At 53.1% G+C, this 25,695-nt stretch overlaps 1 protein-coding gene across 3 annotated transcripts; it reads left to right on the top strand.

Annotated features, from left to right (window-relative positions):
- Positions 1 to 99: 99 nt before the first annotated feature.
- Positions 100 to 25,615, top strand: TMEM175 (transmembrane protein 175). Of its 3 annotated transcripts, XM_068543620.1 has the most exons (11): positions 300 to 452; positions 14,192 to 14,352; positions 14,524 to 14,562; positions 16,151 to 16,248; positions 17,810 to 17,861; positions 17,988 to 18,023; positions 18,695 to 18,778; positions 19,138 to 19,302; positions 22,785 to 22,863; positions 22,980 to 23,115; positions 24,805 to 25,615. In XM_068543620.1, exons 2-11 carry the CDS (start codon positions 14,200 to 14,202, stop codon positions 25,469 to 25,471), a joined length of 1,509 nt encoding a protein of 502 aa, XP_068399721.1. In that variant the 5' UTR covers positions 300 to 452; positions 14,192 to 14,199; the 3' UTR covers positions 25,472 to 25,615. The 3 variants fall into 3 exon arrangements, with proteins under 3 accessions (XP_068399724.1, XP_068399721.1, XP_068399722.1); XM_068543621.1 differs by lacking the exon at positions 18,695 to 18,778; XM_068543623.1 differs by lacking the exons at positions 14,192 to 14,352; positions 14,524 to 14,562 and having other exon boundaries at positions 100 to 452.
- Positions 25,616 to 25,695: the final 80 nt, after the last annotated feature.

Genomic DNA, 25,695 nt, shown 5'->3' with positions numbered 1-25,695 from the left:
GCGCGTCGCCGCCCGGAAGAGCGCCGGCGCCTCACTTCCGCCGCGCCAGCGGCCACGCATGCGCAGGTCGGGGTGCGGGGGTGGGGGGGGGTTGGTGCGCGTGCGCGGTGCTGCCGGCCTCGGAACGGATTTCGGGTGTCGCGCTAGCAGAGGGCTGCCCACGGGTGGTCTGGCCCCCGGCGCGGTGCTCAACCGTCCCCACGTGGCCGTTTCCGCGGAGGCTGGTGCTCGGGGGCTCCCGGGGCTGGGCCGCACGGCGGGAGGAGCGGGTCGTGTGCGCGGAGCGCCCGGGGTCCCGCAGTGTCCGTCTTTTTAACGAGTTGGTTGCTATTAAAAGACTGAAGAGCTTAATTTTAGAAACCGAGTTTTGTAGCTTCTGTAGAAAAGTCAGATCTGGCAGCATTGGACCCAGAATACCGCGTGTCCCCCATCACCTAGAGCTGCCCCCTCAGGTAAGACACCACCACTCGCCTGACCCCTTGGCTCGCTTGTGTGCCCGGCTGCTTCCTGTAGGTCCTGGTGTAGAGCGTTCATCCCCAAACTGAGAACTGGAGCTGAAAGCCCTAGGCAGCATCTTAACCCGCCTAGAATTTCAAGCTACTAAAAATCTCTTTCCAGACGGGCTAACGTGCGTTATCCTTATAATAAAGCAGCTGCGTTCATGCAGTGCTTTACTGCTTGCCGTATCCTTTTATAAGTGTTCGCCTTAATGATCCTCGATTATCTTGGAGAACGCACAGTATAGTTAATCCCGCACCCCACACCCCGCCTTTGGGTGCAAAATGTGCTCAGCGGTGTCATTACCTGGCCAGGTGGCCAGGGTCTTGTTGATACAGCTAGTGGTACAGCTAGAAGTCCACACAAGTTACGTGGCTTTTTCAGCCGGTGTGTTCGTCTGGTAAATGGAATACAAGGACTGGGGGCTCAGGAAAGAGCCCAGGCTGTATTTGGTTGTCCCTAGCATGTAGGTGGCAGTTGACTTGAAGAGCGCACCAAGGGGACACCGTAGTTAGAAAGAGGGTACAGTCTTCAGAGGCGAGGAGCAGCCAGGGAAGCAGGAATAAAACTAAGAGAGCTTTATGTCACCGGGCCAAAGAAAGATGTTGGGGGGGGGGTGGTAATTAAAAGTGTGAAATGTCATTTAAAAGTAGGAAAAGTAGTAAAAGATGTATGTTGGATTTAGCAACAATGAGATCTTCGGTGACCTTGCCAAGAATAAATTGTTTCATTGGAAACTCTCCATTACCCTGAGTGGAAGAATAAAGAAATGGAGAGAGAGATGGTAAGTGGAGATAACTCAGTGAGTTTGGCTATGGAGAAGAAAGTGTGGGAGCTAGAGTTACGATGGATGTCGAGAGGTTGCAGGATGGGAGATGGCTGAGCAGCCTCCAGCTGATGGGAGGGGGCCAGTCAGTGTCTGCTGGGAAAGAAGGGACAGGTGCAAAGTGGTCCCCTAGAAGGTAGGAGGGAATGCCATCCAGAGCATAGGGAAGTGTTCACTTTGCATGTAAGAAAATCACTTTTCATCGTAAAAGGAACGGAGGTAGGTGGGTTGTAGTTGTAACTTTATGTGTTTTATTGGACTGAAAGCAAAGGAATTCTCTGTTTTCTTCTGTTTTCACTGTGAATAAGGAGAAGGAAACACCTCCCGAAAATGGGAAGGGAGGTAAGAAAGCTAAGATTTGAGCAGTGTGGAAAAGATCTAAAATAGCTTTTGTGGAAAACCTAGTGAATAACTCACTAGAAAGCATGATGTAGTCCAGGGCTCATTTGAGTTTGGAGGCTATGGATTTATTCTGGTATGACCTACAGTTGGGTGGAGATTTTTAATAGTGTAATTACTTTGGAGACAAGAGTCTATTCAGACTTTGTATTTCGTACTGATGGAGCACTTTTTATAATGACACTGCACTAGGTGTTATAATAACACCATCTTAATCCAGATCTGTGTCTCCAGAACACACTTCCCTCCTGAACTCTTAGATATTAGTTCTTAGGTATCTCTCATATACATGAGATAGCTCATGTATACATGTCATATATATATGTCTAAAACTGAATTTATAGTCTTCATCGCCAAACCTGTCCCTTTGTAGTAAATTTCATAACAAAAGACTATAATCAGAAGTTAAGAAGATTATTTTATAATGATGAAAGCGTAAATTCATGAAAAGACATAACAGTCCTAAACAGTTCTGCCCCTGGTAATAAAGCTTTTAAATACATGAAGCAAAAACTAGCAGTAGTGCAAGGAGAGATAGACAAACCCACAATTGTAGTTGGAGATTTCAATACTTCTTTCTCAGATAATGATAGAACAAATACCCAGAAAATGACCAAGCGTATGGTAGAGTTGAGTGACACCAGCAACTTGATTTAATGGACATTTGTAGAATACACGTTATCAAATATATAAACAACATTTACCAAGATGAATCATATTCTGGGCAAATATGTTTTCTGACCACAATGGAATTAAGCTAGATATCAATAGCATATATCTGGAAAATCATCCAAATATTTGAAAACTGACTGACTCACTTTTAAATTACCCATAGGTCAAAGGAGAAATCAAAAGGGAAATTAAAATTTTGAACTAAATGAAAATGCAGCATTTCACAATTTGTGGCTAAAACACTACTAGAAGATAGGTCTCAAATCATTCATCTTAATAAACTAGAAAAATAAGAGCAAATGAAACTCTAAGTACAAAAAGGGAAATAATAAATATCAGCAGAAATCAATGAAATAGAAGACAAAAACAATAGAGAAAATCAATGAAACCAAAAGCTGAGTCTTTGAGAAGATAAATAAAATAGAGAAATTTCTGGCCAGGTTGAACAAGGAAAAAATAGGTTAACAATATCATGAATGAAGGTGATGACATCATTGCTAAAAGGGTAATCGGAAAACATGAACAACTTTATGCCAATAAATTCAACGACTTGTACTAAAGGAACAAATTCCTTGGAAGACAATACCAAAACTCGCTCCAGAAGAAGTAGATAACCTAGATAGCTCTATAACTATTAAAGCATTGAATTTGTAGTTAAAAACTTTTCCTAAAAGAAAATTCCATACCTAGATGGCTTTACTGGGAATTCTACCAAACTAAAGAAGAAATAATACCAATTCTATATAGATTCTTAAAATTGAAAGAAGGAAATATGAATGCCAGCTCATTCTATAAGGATAGCATTATTCTAATGCCGAACTTTGACATAGGCATTACAAGAAAAGAAAACTGCAGACTAATGTTCCTCATGACAAAGATATAAAAATTCTTTTAAAACATTTTTTAGCAAACTGAATCCAATACTGTATAAAAAGGATAATACAACATAACCAAGTGAGGTTCGTCTTAGGAATGCAAGTTGGCTTAGTATTAAAAAATGGATCAATGTAATTTACAGTATTACAGTGAAAAAGAAAACCAAATGGGTCATCTCAATAGACATAGAAAAAGCATTTGATGGGGACGTCCCTGGTGGTCCAGTGGTTGACTCCACACTACCACTCCAGGGAGCACGGGTTTGATCCCTGATGGGGTACCTAAGATCCCACATGCCGCATGGCACAGCCGAAAAAAAAATTTAAAAAAAAAGCATTTGACAAAATCCAGCATCCATTCCCTGATTAAAAAAACAAAAACAAAAAACTGTCGGCAAACTAGGAATAAAATGAAAACGTCCTCAACATAATAAGGGCATCTATGAAAAACCTATAGCTGACCTATGGAATGATGAAAGACTGGATGTTTTTTTTCCCTCCAAGATTGGGAACAAGTATCTGGTCTCACCATTTCTATTCAACATTGTACTAGAAATTCTAGCCAATGTAATGAGGCAAGAAAAAGAAATTAAAAGCTTCCATATTGAAAAGGAATAAGGAAGGTTGTTTATTTGAAGATTACATGATCATCCATGTCAGAGTTTCCCAACCTTGGCACTACTGACATTGTGGACCAGATAATTCCTCATTGGAGTGGAGGGGTGGTGTTTCCAGTGCACTGTAGGATGTTTAGCAGCACCCCTACCTCTGCCCCCTGGATACTAGTACACACACCACTTGTCACAACCAAAAATGTCTCCAGGAGGGACTCCCCTGGTGGTTCAGTGGTTAAGACGTCGCCTTCCAATGCAGGGGGTGAGGGTTCGATCCCTGGTCGGGGAGCTAAGATCCCACATGACTCGCAGCCAAAAAACCAAAACATAAAACAGAAGCAATATTGGAACAAATTTAATAGACTTTAAAAATGGTCCACATCAAAAAAATCTTAGGAAAAATAATGTCTCCAGGCATTGCAAATGTCCCTTGAGGGGCAAAATTGCCCTCAGTTGAGAATCATTGTTCTCGGTAAAAAATCCATGGAAACTACAGAAAGAGCTACTAGAACTAGTGACTTTAGCAAGGTTGCAGGATACCAGGTTAATATGCAAAATAAATTAAAAGTTATTGCATATTTCTAAATAGCAACAAATATTGTAAGTTGAAATTAGAAAAAAAACACTATTTACAAGAGCATCAAAAGATACCAAATCTTTGGGATAAATCTGAAATAGATGTGCAAGAATTATAACTGAAAACTAAAAAGGTTTGCTCAGAGACACTAAAGACCTTAATAAGTGGAAAGATACACAGTATTCATTAATTTAGAAAATTCAGGATCGTTAGGGCCTCAAATTAATCTATAGATTCAATGCCATTCCAATTAAAATCCCAGCAGACTTTTATTTTAATGGACACACTGATTTTAAAATTCATTTGGAACTGCAAAAGAGCGAGAATAGCCAAAGCAAGTTTGAACAAGGACAGATTTTTATGACTTACACTATCTAATTTCAGTAATCCAAATAGTACTCCAAATAGTGCTCCAAATAGTGTGGTGTTGGTATAAAGATATATAAGTAGATCAATGGAACAGAATAAAAAGTCCAGAAATTGGCCCATGAGTATAAATATGTTCAGTTGATTCTGAATAAGGAATAAAGGTAATTGGAGAAAGGATAGTCTTTTCAACAAACGATGCTGGAAGAATTGGATATCCATATGTTTAAAAAAAGAATGTTAATCCATACATTGCATCATATATGAAAAAACCCATAAAACTTCTAGAAAACAATCTGAGAATTTCCAATATGGCACCAAAGTACAATGCATAAAAAATAGATAAACGGGCTTCCCTGGTGGCACAGTGGTTGAGAATCCGCCTGCCAATGCAGGGGACACGGGTTCCAGCCCTGGTCCAGGAAGATCCCACGTGCCGCGGAGCAACTAAGGCTGTGAGCCACAGCTACTGAGCCTGCGTGCTGCAACTACTGAAGCCTGTGCACCCGTGGTCCGCAGCAAGAGAAGCCACTGCAATGAGAAGCCTGCGCACTGCAACGAAGAGTAGCTCCCGCTCGCCGCAACTAGAGAAAGCCTGCGCACAGCAACAAAGACCCAACACAGCCAAAAATAAATAAAGTAAATAAATTTAAAAATATAGATAAACAGGACTTCATCAAACTTAAGAACTTCAAAATACATTGTTGCAGATGTGCTTCAGTAGGTGAATGGATAAACTGTGGTGCATCTATAAAATGGAGTATTCTTCAGTAATAAATAGAAATGAGCTACAAGCCGCAAAAAGACACAGAGGACCTTAGAAGCACATCACCAAGTGAGAGGAGCCAGTCTGAAAACGACACATACTGTTAGATTCCAACTGCATGACATTCTGGAAAAGGCAAGATTGGAGACAGTGGAAAGGTCCATGGTTGCTAGGGGTTTCGGGGGGGAGGGAGGGATGAATAGGGGGAGCACGGGATTTTTAGGGCTGTGAAATCGTTCTGTGTGGTACTATAGTGGTGAATGCAAGTCATGCATTTGTCAACACCCATAGAACTACAACACAATGGTGTGTCAGTGTGTCGGTGTTGGCTCATTGACTGTGCCACACTAATGTAAGATGTTAATGGTGGGGGAAGGGGGGGAATGAATGGGTATATGGGAGTTCTCTGTACTTTCCCTTCGATTATTCTGCAGACCTAAAACTGCTAAAAAAAAGTCTGTTGATTTAAATATATATGTGTGTGTATATATATACACAAATATATAAACATATATTTTTTTTTTTACATGTTGAGAGAATGAAAAGACAGCCCATACTGGGAGAAAATATCTGATAATGGACTTGTATACGGAATATAATACATAATATATATTTATATATATGTATGTATGTAAAGAAAAGTACACAATCCCTGCATAATCTTCCCAATAATTTCCACACTCCTGAAGGAGCTTACAAGGCTCTTTGTGATTTAGTCCTGCCTTATACTTCAGGTACACCTCCCAATTTGAGCCTGTGCTCCAGCCTTATCAAACTCCTTGCACTTTGATGCACACCGAGCTCTCACTATTAGACACACACACATACACACAGAGTCATTATTTGTCTTTCAATAATCCTCACAGCATTATTTGAGAATTAGAAGAAACAGGACATATAAAGTACTTGGAACAATGCTTAGTACTTAGTAAATGTTGGACAGATGTCACATATTGTTCTTATTGTCATTTTGTCATAAATATCTCCAGACAGCACTCTGGCATTTCCCGTTCTGAGCTTTCCCAGACTGAGCCCGCCCAGGACACCTCTGCCCCACCGCACCCTGAGGCGTAGCCAGCACCCTGGGTGATACTCTGCAGGGTCACGTGCCTTCAGTTACCTCCTCTCTGTTACAGGAATTTTCAACTTCTCCCTCTTCCTGCCGTCGGAATTTAAAAATTCTTCAGTCTCTTCCATCTTAAGAAAAATCATTTCTCAACTCCACTCTCCTCTGCCTTCAGTCTTATGTTCTTTCCTTCATCACCATGAGCCTTAAAAACTTGTGTGTGATGAAGGTTAGGTGTAGCTGACATGTTTTTGAACACTTATGTGCCAGGTGCTTTTTTTTTTTAGCCATGTAAAATGCACATAACAAAATTTACCATCTTAACCCTTTTTGAGTGCACAGTTCAGTGGCATTAAGTACATTCACATTGCTGTGCAGCCGTCACCATCATCCGTCCACAGAACTCTTCATCTTGCAAAGCTGAAACTCTGGTCCTATTAAGCAGTAATTCCCACCTCTCCCCCAGCTCCTGCCAACCACCCTTCTACTTTCTTTCTTTATGAATTTGACTCCTCTAGGGACCTCATGTAAGTAGGATCATACAGTATTTATCCTTTTGTGACTGGCTTATTTCACTTAGCATAGTGTCCTCAAGATTCAACCATGTCATAACATGTGAGAATTTCTTTCCTTTTTAAGGTTGGATAATATTCCATTGTAGACGCAGATGCCACATTTTGTTCAGATGTTCATCTGTAGATGAGCACTGGGGTTGCTTCCACCTCTTGGCTATTGCAGACAATGCTGCTGTGATCATTGGTGTACAAATATCTCTTCGAGTTTCTGCTTTCCATTCCTTTGAGTATATACCCAGAAGTGGAATTGCTGGATCCTATGTTAATTCTCTGCTTAATTTTTTGAGGAACCTCCATACTGTTTTCCACAGCAGCCGTGCCATTTACATTCCCGCCCAGCAGTGCACAAAGGTTCCGTTTTCTCCACATCCTCACCAAGAGTTGCTGTTGTCCATCATTTATTTGTATTATGGCGTTCCTGGAGGGTGACTGTCTCGTGGTTTTGATTTGCTTTTCCCTAACGCAACCCAATAATGTGAAACATCTTTTCATGTGCTTATTGGCTACTAGAATATCTTCTTTGGAGAAATGTCTTTTCACATCCTTTGCCCATTTTTTGAATTCGGTTGTCTTTTTACTGTTGAGTTGTAAGAGTTCTGTATATATTTTGGACGCTAGAGTCTTACTAGATACATGATTTGCAAATATTTTCTCCCATTCTGTGGATTGTCTTTCACTTTCTTAATAGCATCCTTTGAAGCACAAAAGTTAAAATTTTGACGAACTCCAATTTATTTTTTGTTGTTGCTTGTGCTTTTGGTGTCATATTTAAGAACTCTTTGCCAAATGTGAGGCCACGAAGATTTTCTCCAATGTTTTAGCTCTTACATTTAGGGCTTTGATCCATTTTTAGTTAATTTTTGTATGTGGCATGAGGTAATATCCAAATTCATTCTTTTGCATGTGGATATCCAGTTGTCCCAGCAATATTTGTTGAAAAGACTATTCTTTCCCCATTGAATGGCTTTGACACCCTATTGCAAATCAGTTAACCGTAAATATAGTGGTTTACTTCTGAACTCTCAATTCTCTTCCATTGATCTATATATCTGTCTTTACGCCAATACTGCACTGACTTGATTACCATAGCTTTGCACTAAGTTTTGAAATTGAGAAGTGTGAGTCCTCAGCTTTGTTCTTTTTCAAGACTATTTTGGCTACTCCTTAAATAGCCAGGGGTTCCTTAAATTTCCGTATGAATTTTAGAGTCAGCTTGTAAATTTCTACATGGAAGGCAGCTGGAATTTTAATAGGGATTGCATTGAATATGTAGATCAATTTGGGAAGTATTGTCATGTTAACAATATTAAATTTTCTAATCCATGAATAGAGGATGTCTTTTCACTCTTTCAACAATGTTTTGTACTCCTTTTTTTAAAGATTATTTATTATTTATTTATTTATTTATTTATTTATTTTTGGCTGCATCAGGTCTTAGTTGCGGCATGTGGGATCTTCGTTGAGGCATGCAGGATATTTCCTTGTGGTGCACGGGCTCTTCGTTGTGGTGCACGGGCTTCTCTCTAGTTGTGGCGTGCAGGTTTTCTCCTCTCTAGTTGTGGCGTGCAGGCTCCAGGGCACGTGGGCTCTGTAGTTGTGGCACGTGGGTTCCAGAGCGTGTGGGCTCTGTAGTTTGTGGCACACGGGCTCTAGTTGAGGCGCGCGAGCTCAGTAGTTGTGGCACGCAAGCTTAGTTGCCCCGTGGCATGTGGGATCTTAGTTCCCTTACCAGGGATCAAACCCGCGTCCCCTGCATTGTAAGGCGGATTCTTTTTCACTGGACCACCAGGGGAGTCCCTGTACTCCTTTGTTAAATTTGTTCCTAAGTATTTTTGATGCTATTATAAATGTAATTGTTTTCTTAAATTTATTCTCAGATTGGTTATTGCTAGTAAATAGCAATGCAGTTGTTTTGTATATTGATCTTAACTCATTTATTAGTTCTAATAGTTTTCTTGTGTGGATTCCTTAGGATTTTCTACATACAGAATCACATCATCTGCAAATAGAGATAGTTTTACTTCTTTCTTTCCAGGCTGTATGCCTTCTGTTTCATTGTCTTGCATAGTTGCCATGGGTAGAACCCCGAGCAGTGTTGAATAGATGTGCTGAGAGCAGACATCCTCGTCTTGTCACTGATCTGAGGGGGGTAGTTTTCAGTCTTTCACCATTGAGTGTGATATTAGCCCTTTATCAGGTTGAGGAAATTTCCTTCCATTCCTATTTTGTTGAATAGTTTTTATGACGAAGAGGTGTTAGATTTTGTCAAATGCTTTTTCTGCATTTATTAAGATGATAGTTTTTGTCTTTTTTCTATTGATATGGTGTGTTCCAGTAATTGATTTTTTAATTTTAAACCAACCTTGCGTTCCTGGAATAAATCCCACTTAGCATGGTATATAATTCTTTTTATATGTTGCAGAATCCATTTGTTAACATTTTGTTGAGGATTTTTGTGTCTATATTTGATATTTACTGACTTTTTAAAAATAAAATTTAATTGAAAGAAACTTAAACATACAAAAAGTGTAGAAAGCAATATAATGGACATCTGTTTCCCCAGATTAACCCATGCCTAAAGAAACACATTACCTTTTGTCTTATTTTTGTCAGGATGGTCTTTTCCCTTCGCCCCCTCCGCCTGCTCTTCTCGGCTCCTCTCTCTCCCTCCCTTCTGTAAAGTATTAAGTTTAGGGACTTCCCTGGTGCTCCAGTGGTTAAGAATCTGCCTTCCAATGCAGGGGACGCGGGTTCGATCCCCAGTCAGGGAACTAAGATCCCACATGCCACGGGACAACGAAGCCGGAGCGCTCTAGAGCCTGTGTGCCACAACTACTGAGCCCACGTGCCACAACTAGAGAGCCTGCACGCTGCAACGAGAGATCCCTCATGCCGCAGCTAAGACCTGATGCAGCCAAATAAATAAATAAATAAATATTTTTTAAAAAAATTAAAAGAAAAAAGTATTAAGTTTAGTGCTGGCCAAGATGAGGAAGCCCCCTTCCGGCTGCCTCTCCCGCTGATTACAGGTAAAAACTCTGGACAAAATATTAAAAGAAAAAGTATGCAAAAGGCAATAGGTTGGAAAGGGCAGTCAAAACTTGAATCAGTGACCACACGTGTGAGTTTTCCATTTTTTCACTCTTCCTCCTCGTGGCTTTGACCCTAGGCCAGTTCCCAGTTGTGGGCCTGGGCAGTAAGGGCTGCTGTACCCCGTCTTTCTGCCTGTAGCAACTATGAAGGGGGCCCCAACAAGCAGGAGTATGTGAGTGAGAGGCAAAGGAACTAGAATAATCCAAACAGTTTTGGAAAAAAAACAAAGTTGGAGGACTCTAGCAGATATCAAGACTTACTATGAAGCTATAATCAAGGCAGTGTGAAACTGGCAAAGGATAAATGCATAATCAGTGGGACAGAATGGACACTCCCCAGATAGACCCACACAAATGTGGTCTGTTAGTTTTTGACCAAGGTGTGTGCAAAGGCAATTCAGTGGAGAAGGGACAGTCTTTTCAACAAGAAGTGTTGGAATAACCAGACGTCCATCTGCAAGAAAGGGAAACTTGACTATACTTTGTATGTTATACAAAAATTAACTCAAAATTGATCGTAGACCAAAAGTAAAACCTCAAACTTTAAAACTTCTAAAAGAAAACAGAAAATCTTTGTGTTCTTGGGTTAAGCAAAGCAATGTTAGATATGACACCAAGAGAATGATCTGTAAATGAAAAGGTGGCGAGTTGGAATTCATCCAGATTTAAAGATTTTTTTTGATGTGGACCATCTCCAAGGTCTCCGCTGAATTTGTCACAATGCTGCCCCTGCTTTACGTTTGGTTTCTTGGCCTTGAGTCACGCGGGATCCCAGCTCCCCGACCAGGGACTGAACCCGCACCCCTCGCATTGGAAGGTGAAGTCTCAACCACTGGACCGCCAGGGAAGTCCCGTCAGAGTTTAAAACTGACATTCTCCTGAAGACTGGTAAGAGAAGGACAGACAAGCCACATAACTGCGAGAAAATGCCTGCGAATTACATATCTAACAACGGACTTCTAACCACGATGTGGAAGAAACTCTCAAAATTCAGTAAGAATACAAATAACCCCTCAAAAGAGTGAACAAAAGATTCTAGCAGACACTTTGCCACAAAAGATGTACAGTTAAAAAGTAGGCACGTGAGAATACCCAGCTGGTCAATACGAAAGTGCAAATTAAACCACAGTGAGGTAGCGCATCTCTCAGCACAGCTATAATTAAAAATTCATTAAATTTTAAAAAGACCCTCCAAACCAAGTGCTGGCGAGGGTGGGGAGCAGATGCAGCCCTCACACACTGCGGGTGGGGATGCAGAGCGGTGCAGCTACTTCGGTAAATGGTTTGGCAGTTTCTTGTAAAGTTGACACGTACTTACTAAATGACCCAGCAGACCCCTTCTGAGGTATTCGCCCAAGAGAAATAAAACAGGTTTACACAAATACCTGTGTGTAAATCTTTATAGTGGCTTTATTCTTAACTGCTAAAACCGTGAATGACCTGTTTCCCAACTGGTGGATGGATAAACAGGTACATTCATGCAGTACAATTAACTACACAGCAGTAAAAAACATGTTACTGATACTCCCCAGACATGGGTACATCTCAGATGCATTGTGCTAAGTAAAAGAAGCCAGACTCAAGAGGTTCTTTGGGGTACAAGTCCATTTATGGGACAATCTGGAAAAGGCAAAGTGACAGTAACAGAAAACACAAGCGGTGGCCAGGGTTTGGGTGGAGGAAGGCCTGCCCACAAAGGGACTGCTCGGGGACAGAACTGCTTTGTGACTGGGGCCATGGTTACACACCTTGTGCATTTGTCTAAATCTCAGTGCTGGGCACCAGAAGGAGTGATTCTTCCTGTGTGTAAACTTTACAAAGTGAATCCAGTGAGAGATAAATTAGAGATGCAGATGAGAGCTAGAGCCCCATCTTCACCCATCCTCCACCCCGCCCTGCCTGGGTCACTGCAGTGCTGTCCTGTTGGTGTTACTGTGCTCTTTCTTACTGGTGTATGTGTGTACATCAGTGGTGTGACACGATGTGTGTCTTTCTGCACTTGGTCCATCCCTCTCAGCGTTGTGCCTCTGAGTTTCTGCATGTGGGTTGTTTCATCTGTTGTCATTTACTGTCTCAGTCTGCTCTGGCTGCCACAACAAAATGCCACAGACTGGGACCTTAGACAACAGGACTTTCTCACAGTCCTGGAGGCTGGAAGCCCCAGATCAGGGTGGCAGCCAGTTCAGTTTCCCGTGAGGCCACGTCCTGGCCTGCAGACACACACCAGAGGGAGGGAGCACGCTGGTCCCCTCCTATCAGGGCACCCATCCCACCCTGGGACCCACCCTCCCGGCCTCCTCTAACCCTAGTCACCTCCAGAGGCCCCACCTTCTGTCCCATCCCCCGGGGTGGGGCTCGACATGCGACACGTGCATATTCGGGGCACAAACAGTCCACAGCCCTTGGTAGCAGCTCCCTTAGTGGTTAATAATGTGCCGCCTGGCAGTCAGTCAGAACGTGTGTGACTTTCATCGTCGAGGTGAACCGCTCCACGAGGCCCGCAGTCCCCACCTCGTGTGCGCCCTGGGGCCTGGCGGTGGGCACCGCAGCCCTGCCCGGCTGCTCAGTGGTCTCCCGGTGGCTGAGGTGCCCTGCACTCCCTGCCAGCTTCTGCATCGCCTGCGCCCTCGCCGCCTCTTAACTCCCTGACTTGTGCGAAGCCGACTGTCCTCTCGTCGGTTTCCTTTGCGTTTCCCAGGCTGCCGAGTGTCTTACACGTGCGTCCGCACTTCGATCTTCCTGCCCGGAAATCCCCGTGAGCCTCCTTTCTCCGCCCGGGGGGCGGGGCTCTGTCTTCGTCCTGTCCCGGGCGGCTCGCGTGCCCTTAGTTCTGACGCCCGGCTGCACCGCGGAGCGCCTCCTCGCTCTCGCTCTCGCTCTCGCTCGGGTTCGTGCCGCGTTGCCGGGGTCAGCAGTGTCCTCTGCAGGGGGAGACCAGGGCACCCTTCCGCTTCCAGTCTTCCCTCTCGGGGGCTTCACCGCGCGGGCCACCCGTCCTGGAGGAGCCCTGGCATCCTGCGCTCTGGACCCGCCTCCTGCTCCTTCCCGGGCGCCTCGGCGCAGTCCTGCCCCCACTCCACCGCGGGGCGTCTCGTCCTCTCGGAGAGCCTTTGCGGGTGACTCCAGCCCCGACCTCTTTCCCGACCTCTCGATGCCGTCCCTCTGCCCAGGCACAGCTCCGTGGCAGAGAACGCGCTCCGCCTTCAGCAAGGAGCCTGGTGCCTCACCGGGGCCACGGCCTGCCCCCCTGGAGTTCCCGCTGCGGGGCCCCGACTCCGTTCCCAGGAGGCTCTGGCATCTCTTCCGCCCGGAGCCCTGTCAGCTGGCACCTCACTTGTCTTCCCAGCCCACCTCTGATACTGAGTTGTCCAGGGAGCTCTGCCATGGGGGGTTCGCTGGCGGGTGCCCGACCAGTCCCCCAGGCCGCCTGCCAACAGGAGGAGCGAGCGCGCCCTCCAGTGGGGCAGCAGCCAGGGCAGCTGGGGCAGCTGGCTTTCCACGCAGGGTCTTGATTCCCCCAAAGGTCGCATCATGGCTGTGATGCAGGGTGCAATGGGAGCAGGGACACGGCGGTGTCTGGTTGGGGTCAAGAGTGTCACGCCCAGCCCCGGAGCACCCACCATATGTGCCGTGTGCCTTCGCCTGCCTCTCCTGTCCCTAGAGGGGACACAGTCACAGGGTGTGTCTCCCAGGTCACAGGCCCCTCTTCTAGAAGGCTGCCTGGGAGAGGAGAACGGGGCAGAGGAAGCAGCGGCAGGGCCCCTCTGCCCAGCCCCGCCCAGCGGGTGGCTCCTCCTAGGGCCCCCTGCCCTGTGTCATGGCCCCCAGGAGCACCCCACGGGCTCAGACCTGTGCTTCTTCCCAGGCTCCACCATGTCTGGGCCCCGGACCCCAGAGCCGGCCCTGGATGGGCAGGGAGCCTCCCCCCCGGGCTCACAGGACGAGGACATGGCCGACGGGACCCAGCACTCACATCGCATGCTCAGCTTCAGCGACGCGCTTCTGTCCATCATTGCCACCGTGATGGTCCGTGCGGGGTCCCACCCAGCACGGGCCCTGACCCGGGGCCCCGAGGCTGCTGGGGGTGGGGAGGAGCAGCCCAGGACTGGCCTGAGTCCCCGGCACGTGGCATCCAGGGAGCAGTCAGTGCCCAGCCCAAGAAGTGTTCCTGGGTTCGTGTTGTGTCTTTTCTCCTAGATCCTGCCTGTGACCCACACGGAGATCTCCCCGGAACAGGTATTTGGGACAGTCTGCAGTGTCTGGTGTGCGGGCGAGGGTCCAGGAGGCGCAGGCCCCGAGCTCGAGGCCGGGCTCCGCTCGGGCGTACCTGGCTGGGAGGGCCAGGCCGTCCGCCGCGTCCCCCAGCGATGCCATCCAGCCCCGGTGCCCTCGCGCTGAGACCTGAGAAAGGCAGGAGCGCCTGGAGGCTGGCGCGGACTGTGGCGGCAGGCGTCGCGGGGAAGCTCCCTGGGCTGTCTGTTTGTCACGCTGGCGTGCCCCTCAGAGCAGGTGCTTGGGGAGCAGAGGGTGGCCGGCCTGCCGGGCGTGGGCCTGCGCCATGAGCAGGGAGGTGAGTGGGAAACGAGGTTTTTCCATTGCTAGTCAGTTTGGAATATTTCCATTTTATAAGTAAAATAGCCACACGTCGCAGCACCTCAGAAACCGGACGTGATTCCGGGAGACGTTCGGAGTTCGTGGGCGTGTGTGTGTGCGAGCACAGCTCTGTGGGCCCCTCACGTCGAGCACGGGTCACCTCTGGGCTCCAGGATGCGCAGTGCTGGCCCAGGACGTGTGGCCGTGGTCTGGCTGCAGCCCAACCAGCACACTTAGCCTGGACACTGCCAGGAGTCATCTGCGGGAGGTGATATCGCTACTTCTCGTAGGGTTTGGATGAGAATTAAACAGAAATGATGGTCGAGCCTGACCTTGGCAACTGGCACCTGGCGCGGTGAGCAAAGGGCCCCGTGCAGCTTCCTCTGCTCCGGGGCACCCCCTCCCCAAAGGGGGCCTGGGGGCTGCGCTCCGGCCAAGCTCAGGAAAGCCGTGTGCCCACCGGGGGCCTCGACGCTCTCCTGGCTGTGCCTGCTCCAGAACCTTCTGGGGCCCTCGGTGCCACCAGTCTCAGGGTGGTGGGTGTGCACGTGAGATGCGGGGGGTGATGGGATGCGCGGGCCTGGAGCTCCTTGCCTCTCTGCGGTCGGGGTCGTGACCTCCGTTGACCCACGAGAGGGCTCTGAGCCAGAAGGTTCCGCAGTGGCAGGGAAGGCGCCGAGGACCCTCCTGACACGAAGGAGAAGGTTCATCAAGGCCAGAGGACCCAGGGATCTGGAAGCGGTGCTGCTCATGTGGTCTCAGACGACCAGCAGACACGGGCAAGGCACCGGTTTTGCATTTGGAGTTTTTGCTGACAAAGCTTAAACCCTCCCCCGGCCTGGGGGCCCAGCTTCCTGTGCAGCCCATCACCTGGCGTCCAGACACCGCGGCCCTCTCACCAGGCCTCGCAGTTGCTTTGGGATCACTTACCCGGCGACGCCGTGACTTCGTGTGGCTGCATGGCCTGTGGCCACCCCGCCGGGATCCTGGGAGAGGCTCGACGAATCCTCTCTGCCTCCAGAGCTGGCATTTCGGGGGGCTTGCCATGTTGGGAAGATGGGGAGCCTCCGGAGGGGCCTCAGGGACAGCCCGGGACTGAGGCTGAGCCTTGGTGGGGGGAGGTGAGGGCTCCCAGGTGCTTCTCCGGCCCCCCGGGGCCTGGTGCCCAGGGGCGGGGCCGCCGGCTGCCGTGGGTGAATCTCCGTCTGATGTTGATGCTCTTCTGTTCCAGGAGTTTGACAAGAGTGTCCAGAAACTTCTAGCCACGAGGATCGCTGTGTACCTGATGACCTTCCTCATCGTGACCGCGGCCTGGGCGGCACATACGAGGTACGGGCAGGCTGGGGCCTGTTTCCGGGCTGGCAGCCACACTGTGGCTGGCTGGGTGTGTGCCCAGCAGGTGTGTCCTCGCCCTGGCTGAGGGTCAGGGTGGCAGTGGGGGTGCACTCAGTGCTGATGAGCTGTCCTCGGGGTGGATGGCAGCCCCGCCCTCCGAGGCTGAGTCACAAGGGGTCACGTTAGTGGGCTGCCTCTCCCCCTCCTCCTCCCTCCTCTCCCCCTCCTCCTCCCTCCTCTCCCCCTCCTCCTCCCTCCTCTCCCCCTCCTCCTCCCTCCTCTCCCCCTCCTCCTCCCTCCTCTCCCCCTCCTCCTCCCTCCCCTCCCCCTCCCCCTCCCCTCCCCCTCCCCTCCCCATCCCCTCCCCCAGCCCTCCCTGCCAAGTCCTCCCTCAAGCCTCTGCTTTCTCCTCTGCACACTGCAGCAACAGGGCTTACACCCCAGGGCCGGGACGATGAATGGGGTGCCGGGTGCAGCACTGCTCGGGCCGCTGTGAGCCCGGGCAGGGCAAGGGCAGGGCTGTGGGCTGACCACCTCTGCTGCACTGTGACACACATGCTGTGCACGGCCCCTCCGTCCTGGTCCCTGGACTCTGGTGAGGAGGGTGAGGCCTCGGGACACACGCTCCAGGGCCCGAGCTCTCTGTTAACGAGGAAAAGTTTCCTTAGGACCCAAGGGGGACAGGGCCCCAGAGCTGTGGGCATCACCTGAGCCCCCGATGGGGTGGGAGGACCAGGAGGGCCCCCAGAGATGGGTGGGGATGGGCTGGGGTGCTGACATCTCGGTTACAAAATGCTCCCCAGCGGGTTGCTGGGGATGCAGGAAGCCAGGAGCCTACAAGGCAGCGGCCCTCGGGTTAAAAGTGTCTCTGAACATTTATACACCACATACTTGTTTTCAGCAAAGTGGCTGTTACTGGTGGGGACACGTGACCCTCTTTAAAGGCTTTCCTCTCCTGCCTCCTTGTTCACGGAAAGCAAGAGACCCAAGGGCTGGCGAGAGTCAGGGGGGCCACGCCACCTCTGTCCAGTCCTGCCAGCGGCCGTGCGGGCCGCTGGCGTGGCTGGCTCGCCATTAGCCCCGCCCACCCTGCAGAGTGGACAGGGCCACACGGGCCTCATTTGCAGGCTGTTCAGCGGAGCCCACCTCCCTCTGCCAGAGGTCCCGCCTTCTGAGAGCGGCACAGACCCGCCCTGGGTCTGGGGCTCGGCTGCCATCTCGGGGCCACAGCCCCTACCTCTGACTTTTAGAGAAGTGCCTGGCCCCTAAGGCCGCCTCCTGGCCGCCCTTGGCCCCTGGCCGGGTGCAGACCTCCCCAATGGGGGGAGAAGGCCACGTCCTCGTGGGTCAGAACCCTGAGGGGACCGTGTGGGGGCCAGGGAGGGGCTGGGGCCTCAGGAGCTCTGCCTGCTTCCTGACTCCGTTTTCAGGCTTCTGTCCGCGTCTTCCCGTCTCGGTGTGAAACCGTCTCTGTTGTATGAGTGTCTGTATTTGATGCCGTTAGAACCATGTTTACTGACAGCATGACTTTTCCTGTTTTCCTTAAATTGTTGAGATTGTTCCAAGTTGTTGGGAAAATAGACGATACGCTTGCCCTGCTTAACCTGGTGAGTTTCTCCTTTGGTTTCTGCCTGTGCTCAGCTCCCCGGTGCCCCTGGGTGTGCGGGCTGGGACGCGCCCACTCCCAGGGCCCCGCACGCTGCCTTCAGCCCCTCTTCCTCCCTCCCTCCCAGGCCTGCATGATGACCATCACCTTCCTGCCGTTCACAGTGAGTCACAGGGATTTCCGCTCCCACTTCCACCTGGGGGTCCAGCCTGCCCTCCACTGGGCAGGAGGGCTCTGACCCTAAGATGCTCCCTTCTCAGAAGCTCTCAGACCACTGGGAGGTCCAGGGCCTGGACCACGGGGTTGCAGAGAGGAGAGAAGGTTCCGGGGGAAGGGGCGACCCTGGGTTTCCGGGCTGGATGGAGTGGGGAGGCTTCCAGGGCCCCAAGCAGGGCTCTCAGGGGCAGAGACACCAGCCTGGCCTCCGAGGGCACAGTGAGGGGCGCCCTCTCCGTGCTCCCTAAGGCTCTCGGCTCCTGCCTGAACCCCAGAGCCCATGGCCTCCTGGCCGACCTGGGCTCGTCCCCAGCATGTGACCCCTCCATCTCCTCACCCCGCAGCTCCCTCTGATTCTGACAGAGAGCGGGGCTCTGGGTACGGAGCACGTCGCAGAGAATTGGGGTCTGGGGAGTCTTTATGAATCTGATAAGCTTGCAGCTTTAAAGGCTTCAAGCGTTGGGTGGAATGGCTCTTGTGAGAGAGACGCCTCCAGGGCTCAGGCCGCTCCCACCCAAGACAGCTCTGCTGCTGACCAGGCAGAGCCCAGCTGACGCCCGGGGCTCACGGGCCCTGCGGCCCTGCGGGTCCTGATTCTGGGGGTTTTTCTGGCTGCAGTTTTCCTTGATGGTGGCCTTCCCCGAGGTGCCTCTGGGCATTCTCCTGTTCTGTGTGTGTGTGATGGCCGTCGGGGCCGTGCAGGTAGGACACCGGCACCCCACCCCCACACCCCGTCCTCGTGGAGCAGGAGTTGTAGCGCGTGCCCGGGCCGCCCGTGGTGGGAGCTGTGCAGACGCCACCCGCCACGCAGCGCCTGCCACGGGGCACCCGCGTGGGCTGCAGCAGGACAAAGCCAGAGACGCTCGGGGCCTGGGCTTCCTGTGCCGACGTGGAGAGAGAGTGAAATGGGGCCGCCGGCACCCTCGGGCGGGGCTCTCTGAGACCCACACCTGACCCCCAGAGCAGAGCGAGGGCTCCCGTCCACTCTGCACCCCCAGAACATCCTGCAGCGAGCCCCACCCGAGACCCTGCTCGCACCCTGCAGCCCGCCTCTCCCGCAGGCGCTGATCGTGGTCTACGCCTTCCACTTCCCCCACCTGCTGAGCCCCCAGATCGAGCGCTCGGCCCACCGGGCCCTCTACCGGCAGCACATCCTGGGCATCATTCTCCGGGGCCCGGCGCTGTGCTTGGCTGCGGCCGGCTTCTCCCTCTTCTTCTACCCAGTGGTGAGTCGGGGTGGGGGGCCCACCGGGGGGCTGCTCTGCAGGGAGGAGCCCGCGTGGGTGAACATGGCACACGCCCAGTGGGCCCGGGAGGCCGTGCGCCTTCTAAAGACGTGCCTGTGTAGGAACGTGAGCCGCCGGAAGAGAGAGAAAGTGAAGAGAGAAACTCCAGAGCAGGAGAGACTGGAGTGGAGAAGAGGGAGGTTCAGGCATGGGTGGAGCTGGGCCAGGGCCGGGCGGACGCACCCCCAGCGTCCAGGGAGAGACGGCGGCCGTGCGGGCAGAGCCGGGCGGGACTCCAGCCACGGCGCCCTCGAGCCTGCAGGTTGTGCTTTTTTTAAAAAAATTTACTTATTTATTTTCTCCTTTTTATTGGAGTGTAGTTGCTTTACACTGTTGTGTTAGTTCCTGCTGTACAGCAAAGTGAATCAGCTCTGCATACACATGCATCCCCTCTTTTTTGGATTTTCTTCCCATTTAGGTCACTGCAGAGCATTGAGTAGGGTTCCCTGTAGGTTCTCGTTAGTTATCTATTTTATACATGGTATCAATAGTGTATACGGGGGTTCCGTCCTAGCCGAGCTGCAGGCGTTGAGCCGGCTGACACCCTGTGTTTAGCCCACAGCTGACTTGATAGGCATATTGTTCTGGTGGAGCTTCCATCATCCAGGAAGGAAGGTAAATCCTAACGAGCCGCCGTCTCAGAGCTGGTTGTAGAAGCTTGATGCATGGCTCCTGCCTTTACTTGAGCGCTAGTGAAGTAAAGTGAATCTTTAAACCCAAAGCATCATAAGACGTGTGAAAAAATGAACGGTTAACGTTACTTTAAACACCTAGTAAGTGTTTTAAGAGAATTCCAAGTTTAAAACAAACAGGATGGCAAGGCCTGCAGAGCCGTGCCCTGGAGAGTGGAGCTGGGGGCTGGGGTCCAGTATCCAGGGCACCCCAGGTCAGGCCACGGGTGGGTAAAGGGGAGGGTGGACGCTGGTGTGTGAGGTGGGGGCTGGCCTCGGGCTTCTGCTCTGTCCCCTCGCCGTACAGTGGCTGCGCCTCTCGAGTGGGCCCCGCTCCTCTCGGGCGGGAGGGATGCTGCGGGGGCCCTTGGGGTCAGGCGGGGTGTCCCAGGGTGGGGCTGGCGAGGGGGCGGCACGGAGAGACGGCAGGGCAGGACTGAGGGGCCCGCTGCGTCCGGGCTTCCGGTGGGACAGCCCCTGCTGGCTCTGGGGACGAGGTCGGGCTGAGGGGCGGTGAGGGTCGTCGCATGGAGGACGGAGGGCACAGCTGGGATGTGGTGCGTGTGGCCTGGGTCAGGAGAAGCAGGCAGAGCTGAGGCCCGCGGGGGCCGTGCCCACTGGCCGGGCCTGGAGCAGGCAGACAGGGCCCAGCGTGCTGCCGGGGGCAGTGACGAGCCTGGGCAGTGGGCACACCCTCACGGGGTGGCAGTAGTGGGAGGCGGGCGCTGGGCCGCCACACTGGGGAGAGGAGGGTCCTCGGTGGGGCTGGGAGGTCTGCGGCCTCAGAGGGGGCGGTCGGTCGTTTCTCTGTGCTGCGTTTTTTGCCCCTTCCTCTCCATCCCTCCCCCTCCTTCCCCACGGTGGGGGTCTGACCCCTCGTCCCCTGTGAGACAAGGCATGTCAGAGCCTCCTGGCCCCCAGGCACCCCCCCTGCAGCCTCCCCACGAGCCCACGGCCATCGTTCCGGGCGCCCTCACCAGCCCCTTCCCTCATCTGGGACGCTGTGTGGGGCCCACCTTCCAGGGCCAGCCACTGCTCGCTGCCCTGGCCCGGGCCGTCCTGACCTCCCTCTGGACCGCCCTCCTCCCGTGGTGACACTCGGGGCCCAGGGCCTCCCACGCCAGCACCCTGTGCCTGCTGTTCCTCCAGACCTGGGCAGGTCCCCACGGCCAGTTAGATCTCCCCCCGCCCCGGGACTCAGGTTCCCCCTCGGGCTGTTCTGTCCCCTCCTACCCCGCAGCACACGTGCACACACACCACACGCGCCGATCCTGTGTGGCCACCGTCGCCCCCCGGGGCCTCTGCGCTCACCTGCCAGGCACCTGGGACACTCCCCCCCTTAGTGTGTGTGTGTTGAGTGACGTGTATGGTGTGGTCTTCTGACGTGTGGAGACCGGAGGTCGTAAGCAGAGCTGTGATGCTGGCCGCCCCCGTCTGTCCCCGAGGTGCCCGTTGTCTCCTGAGTCCCCTCACCAGGCCAGGTGCCAGGTGACCTTGAAGCATGACTGTGAAGGACGGGGTGGAAGCCCTTCACTGAGGGGGGCCACCGGCCGAGGCGACAGGGCTGGGCGAGGAGCCTTCTGCGGCCACCTCGGGCCCGGGAGCATGCCTGGCCCGCCGGCCTCCCTGTTTAAAATAATTGGGTATCCGCGTAACAAAAAATTGACCGTTGTGACCATTTTATCTGCGGCGTGCAGCTCGGCGGCATTGACCGCTGACGTCGCCGTGCATCACCTCCCGCTGGTTCTGGGACTTTTCATCCCCCCCAGACAGGAACCCTGAACCCATGAGCAGCCACTCCCTGTTTCCCCACCCCTCAGTCCCGGGAAACTGCGAGTCTGCTTTCTGTCTGTAGGGATTTGCTTATTCTGGTTCCTTCATATAAATGGAATCATGAAATAGGAGGCTTCTACGTCTGGCTTCTTTCACTCGGCATGTTTTCAAGGTGCATCCACGTCGTTGGTGTCAGGATTCCCTTCCTTTTCATTAGCCGGTAGTGCCCCACCGCGTGGATGGGCCCCATCACCCACCCACAGACACTCGGTGGCTGCCGTGAGCATGGGTGCGCCCCTGCTTTCCGTGCTTTTGGGTGTGTGCCCAGAAGTGGACTTGCCGGGTCCTGTGGCAATTCCCCGTTTAGTTTCTGAGGAACCTCCACACTTCTCCAACAGCTGCGCCATTTACATTCCCACCGACGGCGCACAGGGCTCCAGCCGCCCGCCCCCCACCCACCCAACCCCCCCTCCCCGCCCCTCCACCCCCGCCCCGGCCCAGCACAGCCGCTTCCTGTTCCCGCTGGGAGCGTCCCACGGTGTGCACTGCTCTCCTCGTGGTTGTGACTGGCGTTTCCCCGAGTGTTAGTGGAGCTGAGCGCCTGCCCACACATGTCGGGGCCGCGTCTCTCTTCTTCGGAGAAATGTCAGTTGAGGTCCGTGGCCCGTTTCTCAGTTGGCTTATCTGTCTCTCTGTCGTGGAGCTGTCGGGGCTCCTTGTGAAGCCTGGATAGTAACCCTTTATCAGGCGTGTGGCCTGCAAACATCTCCGTTCTGTGCGATGTCTCTTCATCCCCCGGTGATGTTCTTCTGTGCACAGAAGGCTTCCGTCTTGATGACGGATGATTCACCTGTTTCGTCTCCTCTTGCTCGAGCTGCAGTCCCTTCTGGGCGGGCGGCTTTGGGGTGGGACTCCTGGCTGGGCCCCTCGGTGGAGGCACCACGCGCCCTGACGTGCCCGGTGCCCTGTCTCGTGCAGTCGTACCTGCTGATGGCGACAGTCATCTTCCTGCCCTACGTCAGCAAGGCCGCCGGCTGGTGCAGAGCCAGGCTTGTGGGTAGGTGCCAGGCGGGGCTGGAGTGTGGGGCGCAGAACATGGGCCAGGCAGGCGGCGTCCCCGCGGGGCCTCCTAGCTGGCCCGAGGCCCTGAGGGCTTGGCTGCCCCTCCCACAGGCCCCAGGGAGCCCCCGGCTCGCAGCCTAGAGATCTTCACCTTCGACCTGCACGAGCCGCTCAGCAAGGAGCGGGTGGAGGCCTTCAGCGACGGGGTCTACGCCATTGTGGCCACGCTGCTCATCCTGGACATCTGGTGAGGACCCGCCGGGCCGAGACTCCTCCGCCAGCCCCACAAAGGCGCCGAGGTCTCCCGGCCCACCCTCCCCAAGGGGCTCCCACCTGAGAACCCACCTGAGAAGGGCCCGGTCTGCCTCCTTCCCAGGGCTGCCCACGCAGGGCGGGCAGCCCCCAGCCCCCCGCGTCCATCTCCTGCCCCGAGCCCGCCTCTTCCCTTCCCTGCTGCTCTTCTGCCCGGCCGGGCGGCCTCTGCAGTCTGTCACAGTTCCAGCCTTCGTTGCTGTAATTTTGTTTCTCAGTGTTTTATCTGCTGCTTTTTCGAGTCTTCCATCTTTTTTCTAAAGCCTTTTATTCCTTGGTCATACTTCAGCACATTCTTATTTCGTTAATGTTAAAATGCTCTGATTTTATGTTCTGTAACTGATCACCTAAGGTCTTTTTTTTTTTAATATAAATTTATTTATTTATTTATTTATTTATTTATGGCTGCGTTGGGTCTTCATTGCTGCGCGCGGGTTTTCTCTAGTTGCGGCGAGCGGGGGCCACTCTTCATTGCGGTGCGCGGGCTTCTCATTGCGGTGGCTTCTCTTGTTGCGGAGCACGGGCTCCAGGCACGCAGGCTTCAGTAGTTGCGGCACGTGGGCTCAGTAGTTGTGGCTCGCGGGCTCTAGAGCACAGGTTCAGTAGTTGTGGCGCATGGGTTTAGTTGCTCTGCAGCACGTGGGATCTTCCCAGACCAGGGCTCAAACCCGTGTCCCCTGCATTGGCAGGCGGATTCTTAACCACTGCACCACCAGGGAAGTCCCTCACCTAAGGTCTTGATGCTCCTAAATTTCTCTTAGTAGCTTTTTCCTGCTGTAATTTGGGAATTTTTAAAAATTGGGAGCAAATGTCCATTGGTACCAATCTCTGAGACCTAGACCTAAGGTTCTGGGGCGATCTGGCTTTGCTTCTGCCCTGCAGCCAGGGCCATCCTGGCTTGGGTCCCCTGCTGGCTTGGGTCCCCTGCTGGGTGGCAGCAAGGACCAGCTATGGCTGGGAACCCCCGGGGCGGGGGGGGCGGTCAGGGTTCTTTCCTCCACCCAGAGCCACAGCCCCGAGAACCCAGGTGGGGATCCCCAGGAAGCCCGCAGGCTCTGTCTCCTGCCCCCAGCCCCACCAGCATGCATGCAGCTGCCATCGTGGGCACAGAGGTGTGTCTGAGCTGCGTGGCTGCAGGGCGGCAGCCCCATGACCTCAGTGGGGAGAAGCCTGGGCCGGATGTGCCTTAGAATCGCTCCTTACGATAAAGTTCTGCCCAGGAATCTGAGGACCTCGAAGGCAAAGCCCTTCAGGTCTGTGGGACCGCTCCCGAAGTGGTCGGGCCGCTGCAGGACGGTGGGTAGACCTCAGGAGCACCCACCCGTGGGCGCCAGAGGGGCTGTGGGCTCAGGGCCCGTGCCGCTCACCAGCCTGGGGTCCGGCGGGCAGGGCTGCGGTCAGCCAAGAAAACACAGGCTGCAGTTGAATTTGAACTTCAGGTGAACGGCGCTGTGTGTGTGAACACAGATCCGCACAATCTCAGTGTATGCCGTTCGTTCATCTGAAGTTCAAGTGTGCAGAGGGCCGGCAGCCCGCGCAGGGGCTGGGACAGGGTGGGGGCAGGCAGCCCGGAACGGACGCCCGAGGTGGGGCCGCTGCAGATGCTGTGTGTCTCACCCCTCAGTGAGGACAACGTCCCGGACTCCAAGGACGTGAAGGAGAAGTTCCACGGCAGCCTAGTGGCGGCGCTGGGTGCGTCCGGGCCGCACTTCCTGGCCTACTTCGGCTCCTTCGCCACGGTGGGCCTGCTCTGGTTCGCCCACCACTCGCTCTTCCTGCACATCCGCAAGGCCACACAGCCCATGGGGCTGCTCAACACGCTCTCGCTGGCCTTCGTGGGCGGCCTGCCCCTGGCCTACCAGCAGACGTCGGCCTTCGCGAGGCGGCCCCACGACGAGCTGGAGAGCGTACGAGTCAGCTGCGCCATCATCTTCTTCGCCAGCATCTTCCAGTTCGCCATCTGGACCACGGCGCTGCTGCAGGAGGGGGAGACGCTGCAGCCGTCGGCGCGGTTCGGGGGCCGGGAGCACGCGTTCATGTTCGCCAAGCTCGTGCTGTACCCCTGCGCCAGCCTGCTGGCCTTCGCCTGCACCTGCGTGCTGAGCAGGTTCAGCACGGCCATCTTCCACGCCATGCAGATCGCCGTGCCCTTCGCCTTCCTCGTGTCGCGGCTGCTGGTGCGCCTGGCGCTGGCCGGCCTGCGGGGCCTGCGGGGCCTGCGGGGCCTGGCCCGGCCGGCGCCGGGGGCCGCGGACGACGCGCAGTCCCCGCTCCTCCCTGCTCCCTGCTAGCGCGGCCCCAGCCCCCGCCTGAGGTCCGAGTGTCCGGCGGGTGGCCCGGCCTCGGGTTTTGTCTTCCTTGTGAAGTTTCATGCTCTACTTCAGCCCCTCAGATTGTCTTCCACTGTTGCAGAGAAGAGTCTCGCAGGAGCGTCACTGTGTCCCACGTGCCTGTTGTCTGCCTCGACCAAGTGGAGATGAGCCGCGGGGGGCCGCAGGCGGCGGGTGGTTCCATG

This window comes from Eschrichtius robustus, chromosome 4 (assembly GCF_028021215.1).
Source record: "Eschrichtius robustus isolate mEscRob2 chromosome 4, mEscRob2.pri, whole genome shotgun sequence".
In the NCBI taxonomy this organism is placed as follows: domain Eukaryota; kingdom Metazoa; phylum Chordata; class Mammalia; order Artiodactyla; family Eschrichtiidae; genus Eschrichtius; species Eschrichtius robustus.
The sequence above is the reverse complement of the archived record's forward strand: the minus strand, read 5'-3'. Positions and strand labels throughout refer to the sequence as shown.

What these genes read in the sequence shown, in the direction of transcription:
- TMEM175 (XM_068543620.1), top strand. Translation starts at nt 14,200, where the DNA reads ATGTCTGGGCCCCGGACCCCAGAGCCGGCCCTGGATGGGCAGGGAGCC. An exon ending in GCCTGGGCGGCACATACGAG is followed by an intron (nt 16,249 to 17,809) that starts GTACGGGCAGGC and finishes TAAATTGTTGAG; the next exon opens with ATTGTTCCAAGTTGTTGGGA. An exon ending in CCCTCTTCTTCTACCCAGTG is followed by an intron (nt 19,303 to 22,784) that starts GTGAGTCGGGGT and finishes TGTCTCGTGCAG; the next exon opens with TCGTACCTGCTGATGGCGAC.